The sequence below is a fragment of the Citrus clementina genome, unplaced genomic scaffold (assembly GCF_000493195.1).
Source record: "Citrus clementina cultivar Clemenules unplaced genomic scaffold, Citrus_clementina_v1.0 scaffold_6, whole genome shotgun sequence".
In the NCBI taxonomy this organism is placed as follows: Eukaryota; Viridiplantae; Streptophyta; class Magnoliopsida; order Sapindales; family Rutaceae; genus Citrus; species Citrus x clementina.
In genome coordinates, this window is record NW_006262139.1 from 25,316,375 (window position 1) to 25,328,361 (window position 11,987).

The following is an 11,987-nucleotide window of genomic DNA, read 5'->3' on the forward strand; positions in this document are numbered from 1 at the left end:
GAATTGCAATTTATTTCAAATTTATATTATCAAAATAAATACTATTGGAGAGATTGGGTCTAACACACCACGAACAAAACGATAGAGAATAAAAATAGAAATTCATTGAGCCATTTTTTTTTTTCTTTTTTAACAATACCTAGATTATAGCCCAATGGTAGCTCATCCTCTCAATAAAAATGAGAGAGAATAAGGCCTGCAATCAAGGACTTATATTCTCCTCTCAGCAATAGAGTTAATTTACGTTAAATTGAATAAATTTCTAATTGTAAATATATAGGTTTCAACAAATATATATATATACACTTCACAACATCGCTGAAATTTACTCAAACTACATAAGATGTTCCATGGCTATCCGAAGAAAGAAAAAGTTTTGCAAAACATAAATATACATTTGAAAAAATAACCCATACTTATAATATACACAGGAACATCGACCCCCTGCTCACGTTAATGGGATTATTGATTTTTATGGACCGATCAAGAAAAAACAAGACCCCTTGTCAATGAAATAACAATTAATCTAAAAGTAAGACCACCTAATTAAGTTGTTGACGATGATGATTAGTAATAATAAGTCTAGTCAGTAATCACTGTCAAATAAGTAATGACCAGTCTAAGATTCATCAAGAAACGGTGTCGTATCGCTGCATGCAAATATGCAATGCAATGCAACCACCACAAGGTCCACTGAACTCTTTGGCACCAAAATCAACTAACATAACAAGAAAATGATAATAACAGAAGTTCTGTTAACAGTCACATTTTCATCTTTTGCAGAACCAAGAAACCCTGAAGACAGCAAACAACAAACAGAAAGACGTTCCAATTGGGACCCCCAATTCTCTCAGTGTCTCTCTCTATTTTCAGGTCTGTTTTGTTACAAAAACATCCTCCGCAAATCTCGCAACTCACAGCCAAAAACATAGATACAAAACAGAAAAAACAGAACTTGCTCTGTCTTTTTTTTTTTTTTTTCTATAACTCTATTTTTTTTAGTGCTTCTCGTTTTTTCGGACCTAATGGCGACCCATTCGTCCTAATGTGAGGGGTGAATCCCCGTTCTGGATCCATCTCCCGATCTGGGCAGTCTCAGTTTCGGGATTTGGGTGATTTATGGGTTGCGTTAGCTCGAAAAAGGCGGCGAAGGCGGCTGGCTCCCCCGTTTTTGAAGCCTCTGTTTCAAAAACAAGGGCTTCAGAAAATGCAACATTGAATTTGAATTATGTTTTTTCATCCAAGAATCCATCTGGGGCTCTTGATTTTGGTTCCAAAGAAGGGGAGAGATCGGAGGATAAGCCAAAGGGAAGCCGGGAGTTGAAGAAATTGAAGAAAGGGAGTTCTAACAAGAAGAGTAATGCTTTTAGCATTAAATTGGGGTTGTCTCTTAGGCATGTTGATGCTGAACAGATTGCCGCCGGTTGGCCTGCTTGGCTCACCGCTGCCGCTGGAGAAGCTGTTTATGGTTTGGTGCCTATGCGTGCTGAATCTTTTGAGAAATTGGAGAAGGTATGAAAGATTTTTGGTTTATTGGTTTTGTTCTTTCAGTTGTTTCTAGAAGCGTGATTGAGAAGAAGTTCATATTTGAGCCATTATACACATTTTTGTTAAAACTTAACATCGTAACAGCGCAGGTTCGACATTTCTGTTAAAAGTCCCCCGAACATTTATTTTTATTGATGAACTAAGGTTACAATTGACACAGAAAGAAGTCCTACGACGATGATTTTGTCTCTTAGTTTTAGTTTATGTCAAAATTGGTGTTCCATTGGTCCCATTTGATTCACAATTGCTGACGAGGCTTCATTTTGACCTTTTTTGTGTTGTGTAGATTGGACAAGGTACATACAGCAGTGTATTTCGAGCACGTGAAGTTGCAACGGGGAAGATGGTTGCTCTGAAGAAGGTGCGGTTTGACAACTTTCAACCCGAGAGCATTAGGTTTATGGCACGAGAGATAATGATTCTCCGCAGGCTTGATCATCCCAACATCATTAAATTGGAGGGGGTGATTACATCAAGGTTGTCGAATACCATATACCTTGTTTTCGAGTACATGGAACACGATCTTGCTGGACTATCATCTTGCCACGACATCAAGTTTAGCGAGCCACAGGCATGTTAGGCTTTTGATTTGTGTTTCTGAGTTTGTGCAAAGGTAATATGTGTATGCGGCATTGGTTTCTATAGTTTAAGCTTAAATTTTATGCGTAGGTAAAATGCTACATGAGGCAACTACTACATGGAGTAGAGCACTGTCACTTGCGAGGTATAATGCATCGTGACATTAAAGCATCTAACATTTTGGTCAACAACGAAGGAATTTTGAAACTGGGGGATTTTGGATTAGCAAACATTCTTACCTCAAAGAACAAGCAAAAACTAACAAGCCGTGTAGTGACTTTATGGTATCGTCCCCCCGAACTTCTAATGGGGTCAACTAACTATAATGTATCAGTGGATCTGTGGAGTGTTGGCTGTGTATTTGCGGAACTTCTGATTGGAAAGCCTATACTTAAAGGGAGGACCGAGGTGATTGTGCTATTATAGTTCTAAATCACTGGCCTACTTTAAAATGTTACTTATGTGGCTATCAATTTGCAGGTTGAACAATTGCACAAAATTTTTAAGCTTTGTGGTTCTCCACCCGAAGAGTACTGGAAAAAGTCTAAGCTTCCTCATGGGGATATGTTTAAACCCCAAAATCCTTATGAAGGTTGTCTTCGAGAGAGGTGTAAAGATTTTACGCCAACTGCTGTGGACTTGATAGACACTTGCCTTTCCATAGAACCATACAAACGTGGGACCGCCTCGTCTCTCCTTATGTGTGAGGTAACACTTAACGGAAGATTTGAGTGAGTTTCTCAAGTTGGATGCTCAAATCATCTTAGGCAGCGGGCTTTAGATTTCTAACTTGTCTGTCTAATCCTTCAGTATTTTACTACACAACCCTATGCTTGCGATCCCTCAAGCTTGCCAAAGTATCCACCTAAAAAGGAAATTGATGCCAAACAACGAGATGAAGCACGGAGGTGAATAGCATCAGCATGTATATATTGGGTACTATGCAATTATGTATTCTAGGTTACCAACATTTCTGATGTAATTGTCATTTTATGTTTAGGAGAAAGGTCCGTGCTAGGATGCGGGAGCCAGCTTCGTCCAAAAGACAGAGAAGAGCTCGTCAAACCCTGCAACTGCAAGAGCCAAACAGTTATAGTAGTAAGGTGGCTGCAAAAGAGTTCTCTCCCTCTCTCGTTCTGTACATAAATCATGTAGAACAGAGGAAGGGTTAGCCTAACTTGTGTTTGTTCTTTTTTTGTAGGAACTGGAAGACGAGGCTCATTTTGCCGATAGAAAAAATAACAATAACGACAATAATACTTCACGTACATATAAGGGAAGAGGAAGCGCTGTAGGTAGAGAGCCACGAAATCCAACGTTTGATACAATATCAGAGACATCTCGAGCTACATCTACATCGCATGCATCACACGGGGACACCGTCTTCACAGTTCCAACACAAATCTCAGCATCAAGCGGCTTTGCCTGGGCGAAAAACCAACAAGATGAAGTTGCAGCCTCGCTGTCATTAAGAAGTCACACCAGTACATTTGATACATCAGGCCTTGGCTTTGAAGACAATACGTCTAATTTAACAAAAGATGATACGGTGATCCACGTGAAGTCTAAGGAGAAAGACTTGTTTGAGGCTTCCATGCGTCCGATGGGGATGCCACCAAACCAATCTCACAGCAGGGCACAGTCTTTGAATGTGCAGGATTATTTGACGGAAACTTGTGATAAAGAAGAAGTGGGGATCGGTCGCGGAAATGGTCCGGTAAGTTATAGCAAGTAGTCTCAGGATGACCCAAATAAATTTTTATCATGACCGTAACCTTTTTTTTTTTTCATTTTTCCCTCACAATTTGTTAGGGGCAGCAGGAGCAAGGAAAAGTTAAATTTTCAGGTCCACTATTATCAGAATCTCAGAAAATTGATGAAATTCTTCAAAGGAATGCAAATACCATCCGTCATGCAAATAGAAGATCAAGGTTCTACAGAGGTACTCGAAACTTAAGTTCCACATTTGGTTTTCATGCTTGTCGTAAAGCTAATGGTGTTATTTCATATTGGTTGCTGCAGAGAGATGATAATCAGCTGAAATCGCAGCTGCTCGGTTGTACGCGTACACGGCTCTCCATTTTGTTGATTTTTGTTCTAGATTGATTTATTTGTGATCAAAATTATAAGCACGTATCATACTAATGAGTTTACAGAGGAAAGCAAACGCGCAGCTGCCAAATGCTGCATGTACTGCACTGCACTGCACGTGCACAGCAATTTTTTTTTCATTTTTATTTGAAATTTTATTAGAGGAAGGAAGGATAAGAGTAGTAGGCCAAAGCCGAAGCCAATTTTTTTTTTTTTTTTTTCAATTCAGTGCAGCAACAAGATGATCCCTTTTGAAGTTGTTTTAAACTGTGTTCTGTTCTGTGACAAATATTTTAAATTGGTTGCTTCTCCAGCGTATTATTTTTATTAATTAGTTTAGTATTCATTCTGCTTTATTTAGTTATTTACAAAACTTACAATCCTCAAAGCCTGAACTCTGTATGTATCATTACCAAAAACCCTAATTTTTGTAAAAAAAAAAAGATCGAAATTTAATAACAAAATGGCAAAATATCAAAATTCAAAACCAGAAGTTTCCCTAGTTACTCTTCAGATGTCGACGAATTACACGACCTTGACGAGGAACTGAATCCATTTTGAGGGGGAAAAAAAAAGAAGTAAATTATCGGAAAAAAAGAAAGAAAAACAAGCAGAAGATATTTTATGTAGGGCAAATCCCCTCGCTTTAGCTGCAAACACTAAAGCAGCAAAGCGGCCATGGAGCCCCAAAATTTGCTTAATGTACGCCCATCGCACTAACGTACGCCACCTGAAAAATACCCTCTCTCAGTGGAATACCACGCCACCTCTAGCTGAAGAGGTAAGCGCTCGGCCTTGGGCGCAATTTCACATTTAGGGTTACCCCCCATCATTCCATCTCTATTTATAACCTGATGATTTCCAAGTGGATGCCCTTATTTTTCTTTCTTTTACCTTTTCCACCACCGTTGTTTATTATATTTAGCAGTATGGTCCTGTCATCTTTTCATGATTCATGTCATTAACGCTTGTTCGTCTTTGCGATGTGGTGTGAGCTTTGGCCTTCGTAGGGATCGGGGTAATATTTAGTCAGGGTTTTATTTTTAAGTTTAAAAGAATAATTTTTCATGAATAATTTCAAATCTAATTTAGAATTTAAGAATAAGTGTGTGTGTGTGTGTATATTATTCTTTCTTTGAAAATTTTGAAAGAAAATTCTTTTATAAATATCAATACCAACATACAATGGTTACAATTTTTAATTTATAAATGTAATATTTTTTTTTGTACTTTCATAATTAGAAAGTAAAGTATATAATATGGATTTTTTTTTCCAAAATTAAGTTAGTAATAATTACTGCGTTAGTATAGAATTTATAATCTGGTAATATTAAGAAAACAGTTAATGGCTATCAAAAATATCTTCCCAAAAAAAAAAGTCTCATATTAATGTTGATTTTTTTTCTTTTTTTTTGGTTTGGGATATCTATAGAATATAATCTACTACCCAAGAGAAACTGAAACTAGTTCGATTGAGAAACCATGTACAGACTCTGCACAAATGCAAAGCTATAAGGCTTAATTAGAGAGACACATACACAGAATAAAATATAATTAATACATAGAGCAATTTGTTATTGCTTTAAAAGAAAGTTAAAAGAACATTATAATTAAGATATTCGTAACAAGGAACTAGCTTTCGCTACTCCCTTTCATTTACTTAAAAGAGTTGAAATTACAGGGAGGTTCACTTGAACACCTTGATCCTCTGTTACATGGGGGAGATAAGAGTAGATGTTACTGAGTGTCAGCCGTATCAATTAATTCTCAATCATCACCAATGGTCATTAGTGTGGGTATTTGGCCATAATCAACAAAATCAATCTTGTTTAACCTCAAACAGCAGAGTGCTTGCTCTGGTAATTCCTCTGGCTTTTGTGCCTGATTCATGGCATGTAAACAAAAGGGTTTAGCAATATTTCGACCTACAGCCTAAAGTGTTTGGCATATATCATAAGCAAGCAATGAACTGACTGATCTATTTTTACCTGGATGGTTAAGCCCACATCAAGAATTCCGTTTGCCAAACGTTCTCGGAATGCTTCAAATCCCTTCCTCGATATGTAGCTGAACCGGTGAATGTCCAGATCAATCTCAAAGTAATTCGGGCCCTGCAAGAGATAGAAACATTGCAGTAGTTGAGCACTAGAATGTGCAAAAAGGATTTACATGTTTCACACAGTCCATAAGGCTGTAGAATGACACTTGGAGCTCATAATGGTAGGACCGAAGAACGGGAAATCTGTGCTGTACCTTATAGAATTCGTGCTGGGGGCGTGAGAGGACTGGTTTTTCATTATAAGCATTGACAAGCTTCTTTTCAGCAGAGCTCATGTTGAGATCCTCAGGATTAACCAGTCCGGCCATTATCTTTAGTCTTTCTCTGAAAGGAACAATTGAGTCTTTTGCAAATCCTCTAACCTTCTCCATTTCATCCTCAACCAATTTCTGCCATAAAACAAATCATTAGAGAGAAGTGAAAGATTAAATTCAATAGCCAAAAGCAGATCAACAGTAAATGTCACATTCACTCCAATGAAGTCTTGGAAACTGTCTCAACAATTTATGCCATAAATATGAGAATCAGTGAATACATGTGGCTTAGCACACATTAGTATGGTCAATACAAAATACACTGAAATGGAAAGGCCTCAACTTTTCAATCCATTCAATTATACTGAAATTATATAGTAGCTTTGACTAATACATTTCTTTTGGCCAATGGTAAGAGCAGCAAAAAATTTCTGAGGCCGGAGGGAACACGAAAAGCATTTGTGCAAAATAACAAAGAGAACTAGCTATATCTAAAGACATTTAAAATGACGTTACCTTGATACTTTCTTGATACTGGGGGGAGATTACTTTCTCAAAGTTCTCAGAGACTTTGAAATACAGTACGAGACTCATCCCTTCGCCATCACTATCTCCAAGGAACATTGCAGCAGGATAAGCAGGCAACTGCCAACAGAGATAAGAAATGATTAGATATATGATGGTTGTGCTAACTAAAAAATCTGCAAGCAAAAACCTATTTTTCTAATCGTTATACAAATAGGTACCTGAATATTGACAATTAAAAGTGGAGGGACCTTGCCATCAGCTTTGAGGTAAGGAAGCTCAAGATGTTGGGCAATGTGATTTATCTTTCTTGGGCAATTAAATAAATCAACACCTATGGGGGTGAATGGACTGTGCTCTGGTGCAGGAGACTTGCGTTTATCTCTATATAGTTGATTATTACATAGTTAGATCCTCATCAATGCTCATAAATACATAGAAGATAACTACTCATTGCATGTAACCTCCAAATTCATTTGAAAGTCACTAGATTAAGTGAATTGGCTTACTTGAAATATGTCTCGCCACGGAGTTTAAAAGTTGATGGTGGAATTTCAGCCCAACATCCTGGAGTTAGCTTCTCTCCTGTGGAGCATGGAATTACAAATCCTGCCTTGGGACGATACAGGAATTTTTTTGAAGTACCTACATGTATGTCAATTCATTTGCAGTTCAGTACTTAACAAAAGAAAACTCAGATAGAAAACACTCGAGCCACATAAGCGAATATGAACTTGAATAATCACATTGCTCTGTTGTTTCTTCTCCATCACATGATCTCCTCTTGAAAGAAAGACGGAAAACAGCCGACTTCTTTCTTTGAGGCTGTGGCCCTAAAGCTGCCGAACTCAGAATCTTGTCATTGAAACTTACAGAAGGATTCAACCGATGTAAGCCCAATTTTAAGGGTTTCCCTTCAGAGTTACATTTCTCATCTTTGAAGCCCTTAAAGCTTCCATAAGAATGTTCTAATAATTTCTTCCTCCTGTTGCAAATTTCATCGGCCTTGCCCGAGCACGAAAAGTCATAACCTTGGGTGCTGATGACTCCAGACTTGTTTGATCCCTTAAATTCATCTTTGCTTGAATACTTTTCTGGTTTACCTCCATCTATCTTTACATAACTTTCATGGTATTCTTCGTACTTGCCCTTGCCATCCATAAAGCATGAAGAACTTTCATACTGAAGCATATGGCTGCTTGAAATGTTACCAATTGGATTCCCTGCTACTGGAAAACCATCTATCCAGGGGGGGAATAAAAAAGAAAAGAGAAAAAATTTATAAATTTGTGGTATAGCTGGTTTTATTGTTTCAATCTAGTTGAGAAAAAGGTTGATTTTTGTTACCTCCGTGCACACTAATAAAATCATCATCTGAGTCAGAGTCCAGAATACTGACCGAATCAAACCAAGCATCCTCTTGACAAGTTACTGCATATATAAACTTTACAGTCAATTTCAAGTTTTATGACAAAGGTGGCATATATTTTTGGCCACGCAACTGAAAGACAGCGACTCCTATAAAAATTAAGTCGAGATAAAAAAAAAAAAAAAAAAAATATCTAAATCATCATAGGATAAGTATGCCAGCACATAATTCGCCAAATTGGACAAAAGAATGAGACAATTATATACCATTTGCATCAACTTGACTAAGGTGCCATTGCATTTGGGTAAGATGGAATGCTGAATTGGTGACTTCAGATCTTCTGCAGGTGGTAGTTGCACCCTTCTCAAAATCCAAATGTACATACTCGCTAACAGCAAAATCTGTTACGCGTGATCCTGGGTCATTATTCAACTTATTGGTTCCATCAGGCCCTGAATTGATAATCTTCCGGTGGCATTTGGAGGATCGGTGATGGCGCCTTCGCCTTATTTTAACCCTACTTGCTGGTGTTGATACACAACTGCCCATTATCCAGGACTTTTATTAACTGAAACCTGTTAAAATTAAATGACTAAATATTTCTGCGTTAGAGAAGCTATTTAAACCTTACAAACGTACCAGTAAGAAAGAGTACAAATGTAGGTATCATAAACAGAGAGAAACATGCAAATCAATTGAAATTTAAACTTGCAGGCTTGGATGAAAAGATCATTCAATTAGTTGAGGTAAGAAACTGGACCAATCAACGTCCCTTGGCAAGTATTGTTTAGAAAATTACAAAAAGTAAGTCAAGAAGAGGAAAATGAGAGAATGTTTGTGTTAAAGTTCATAGAAGCTGCTGTTTTGACAATTACATGTTGGCTTTGAAAAATTTGGAAAATTTGAAGAGAAAATCAAAACACTGCCAAAAGGGTCCCCGATGGATGAGATAAAAGAAGACGAAAGCAAGAAACACGATTTTGCGAACAAAGCGCTGCCTATGAAAGGGGATAAAAAAAAACTTATAAGGTGAAACATGCATTACGCAAGCAGTATTATTAATTATTATAATTTATGACAGACAATGTGAAGCCGAGCCCAGAAAAGAAGAACACAATGAACACACCAACAACAGAAAACATATCACCGAGGAAAAAAAAAAAACAAAAAGAGAGATAAAGAAACCAAACCTGAATGTATATATAAAAAAAAAAAAAAAGATAATAATAATAAAAAGAAGCCTTTTTTTTTTTTCTTTCAATCTCCGTCTCTCTCCTTCACCAAAAGAGAGGGTCGGGTCGGATCCGAACAAGCGGATCCGGGACCGAAAAGGGCCACAAGGCGATCTGTAACGAATTTAATGAAGAGATTTTTAGAGGGGGCTTGTAAATGAAGAAGAACGGGTAAGGAATCTAAAACGCCCGTTAACTGTTGGTTTGTTTGTTATACTTGCAAGAAAGAAAGAATGACAGATGAATTAGAGCTTTTGTTTTTTATTTTTTTTGCCTTTTTTTCCTTCTTTTTAGTAACAAATTCGGTTGTGTTTTGTTTGGGTAAAATGTTTTTTATTAACTGAGTTTAGCTTGCTTTGCGTGTTCCAAATTTCGCTGTCAAAAGCTTTTTGTGATTTGTTTTTTTTTGGGTGACACGTCATCTCTCTGTCAGTTAATCCATTAACTGTTTTTCTTTCTTTTCGAATGCCCACTAAATCTTTTTATCTTGTTATGGTTATTTCTGTTAATTTACGCGGCAAAATTATTATTATTATTTTTTAATTTTCTATTTTGTTTTACTTCATTTTATTTTAGAATATATTTTCCAGACGAATTCCGCACGGTACTTCTAATATGTCCTTGACATAGAATGTGATTACAACTCTTGAGAATAAAAGATTCTTTTTTTATCAAATAAAAATAAAAGATTGGTTTAGTCAGTGTAATACGTTAACACTACTGATGAGATGTAAGAATTTGATTACAACTCTTGAGAATATTGTCCAAAGCATTTGATAAATTCTTTTTTTGTTAATGTTTGTTTAATAGTTGGATAGGTTACACAAAATGTCTCTTTCAAGCCGAAATACCTTTATAATTAAGTCACTTCCAATCATATCTATTTAAGAGATATTTTTACCACTTTCTTCGAATATGAGGACAAATTGTTGGGCTATGAGAATATGAGGACAAATTCAGATCTACAAATTTGGTATTAAGTTTTCGAGGAAATTTGATGATCTCAGCCGTTAATTTCACTCTAGATTACTTTCTTCGGGGATTACAAAGTCAATGGCCAGGTGACATGTGCATGTCAAATCAGCAATCAACCATTTAGTTAGCTAATTAAAGGTTTTAAATTCTAATGAATAAATCATGACCACTTAAATTAATTCATTGTCACAGAATTCATGGGTTCCAAAATCATTAATTAGTCAGGGAGGGTTTTTCGAGGGCAATTATTTGTTAACAAAAATGAAAACCCTAGACAGTTCTTATTTTGTTCCTCGATAATGAAATTATCTTTTAACAATATATTATCCTAATTCATAGTCTAATTCTTTATTCACATAGTTGGCATCAATTATAATTGTTTATTAAGTGCATAATTTGATTCGTTTATTTATTTATTTATTTATTTATTTATTTTTTAAGAGCTAACTTTTTATGATTATTAGATGATTCAACTCATGAGATCTATTTAATTTCGAAATCCACTCACATCATAACAATTCAAATGGTGTGTAAGATCTATGGCAATAATACAAAAATGTAAGATTCAAGTCTCGTTAATAAATATTTTACGTGGAGCAAAAACTGAGCATATTAATTTTTAGATAGCAAAAAGTGTTTAATTTTTATTTTTCATTACTCGAGTAATGCGAATTTTCAAGAACGAGGTGGGCAGGGTTGTAGCAAGGCTATTGTAATGTCTAAGATATCGCACCAATAATACTCCAAAAATAAGTTATCTGATAAACAATAAAAGTTGCATTGTTGCCATAATAGTCTTAAAAATTTAAGTGGTCCTAATAGATGTCTCACATAAATAAGAATAGATTTCTAAAAAAAATCATTAAGTAATGGCACGTACTTTATCTCACATAAATAAGAATATATGCAAAGTAACATTAAAATTCTAATCAATAAATCATTGTCTCAAATAATTTTAGAAAAATATTTTATTTCATCTTAAACTTTTAATGTAACATAACATATAATTTTTGTAATATGGATCCTTATTACTATTTGGAGGCAAATTCCTTTGGTAGGATCTAGAAAAAAGAATTTATATAACTTATTACAATGTGAAATTTATTCTTATTTATAATTAGCTCATATTGGAGAAATTCTAAAATACATTAAAAGTATTATATCAGTCATACAATAAGTAAATGGTACTAACTATGATATGTGTGTATTTATTTTGACAAACAATCATGTAAGTAGTGATTATATTAAATTTAATTACACATAGGGATGGCAATGGGGTGGGGTGGGGGTGGGGAGGCCTACCCCATTCCCCACCCCGTTAGAAATTTTTGCCTCCATTCCCCACCCCATTCCCC

At 35.9% G+C, this 11,987-nt stretch overlaps 2 protein-coding genes across 2 annotated transcripts; one reads left to right on the forward strand and one right to left on the reverse strand.

Annotated features, from left to right (window-relative positions):
• The first annotated feature begins 801 nt into the window (after positions 1-801).
• Positions 802-4,524, forward strand: LOC18039471 (protein IMPAIRED IN BABA-INDUCED STERILITY 1). Its single transcript, XM_006431203.2, has 9 exons — positions 802-1,512; positions 1,835-2,119; positions 2,218-2,535; positions 2,608-2,835; positions 2,938-3,035; positions 3,128-3,230; positions 3,329-3,844; positions 3,940-4,069; positions 4,150-4,524. Exons 1-9 carry the CDS (start codon positions 1,120-1,122, stop codon positions 4,155-4,157), a joined length of 2,079 nt encoding a protein of 692 aa, XP_006431266.2. The 5' UTR covers positions 802-1,119; the 3' UTR covers positions 4,158-4,524.
• Positions 4,525-5,759: 1,235 nt separating this feature from the next.
• LOC18039793 lies at positions 5,760-9,944 on the reverse strand. Its single transcript, XM_006431204.2, has 9 exons — positions 8,692-9,944; positions 8,404-8,487; positions 7,803-8,297; positions 7,566-7,701; positions 7,278-7,440; positions 7,048-7,176; positions 6,472-6,666; positions 6,207-6,329; positions 5,760-6,099 (listed from the first exon to the last, which is right to left on the reverse strand). Exons 1-9 carry the CDS (start codon positions 8,972-8,974, stop codon positions 5,986-5,988), a joined length of 1,722 nt encoding a protein of 573 aa, XP_006431267.1. The 5' UTR covers positions 8,975-9,944; the 3' UTR covers positions 5,760-5,985.
• Positions 9,945-11,987: the final 2,043 nt, after the last annotated feature.

Coding starts and splice junctions, on each gene's coding strand:
- LOC18039793 (XM_006431204.2), bottom strand. CDS start 8,974: ATGGGCAGTTGTGTATCAACACCAGCAAGTAGGGTTAAAATAAGGCGA. Junction 8,488..8,691: donor TAGTCAAGTTGATGCAAATG/GTATATAATTGT, acceptor TTATATATGCAG/TAACTTGTCAAGAGGATGCT. Junction 7,441..7,565: donor CGTGGCGAGACATATTTCAA/GTAAGCCAATTC, acceptor TCAACTATATAG/AGATAAACGCAAGTCTCCTG.
- LOC18039471 (XM_006431203.2), top strand. CDS start 1,120: ATGGGTTGCGTTAGCTCGAAAAAGGCGGCGAAGGCGGCTGGCTCCCCC. Junction 2,536..2,607: donor TACTTAAAGGGAGGACCGAG/GTGATTGTGCTA, acceptor ATCAATTTGCAG/GTTGAACAATTGCACAAAAT. Junction 3,231..3,328: donor CAAACAGTTATAGTAGTAAG/GTGGCTGCAAAA, acceptor CTTTTTTTGTAG/GAACTGGAAGACGAGGCTCA.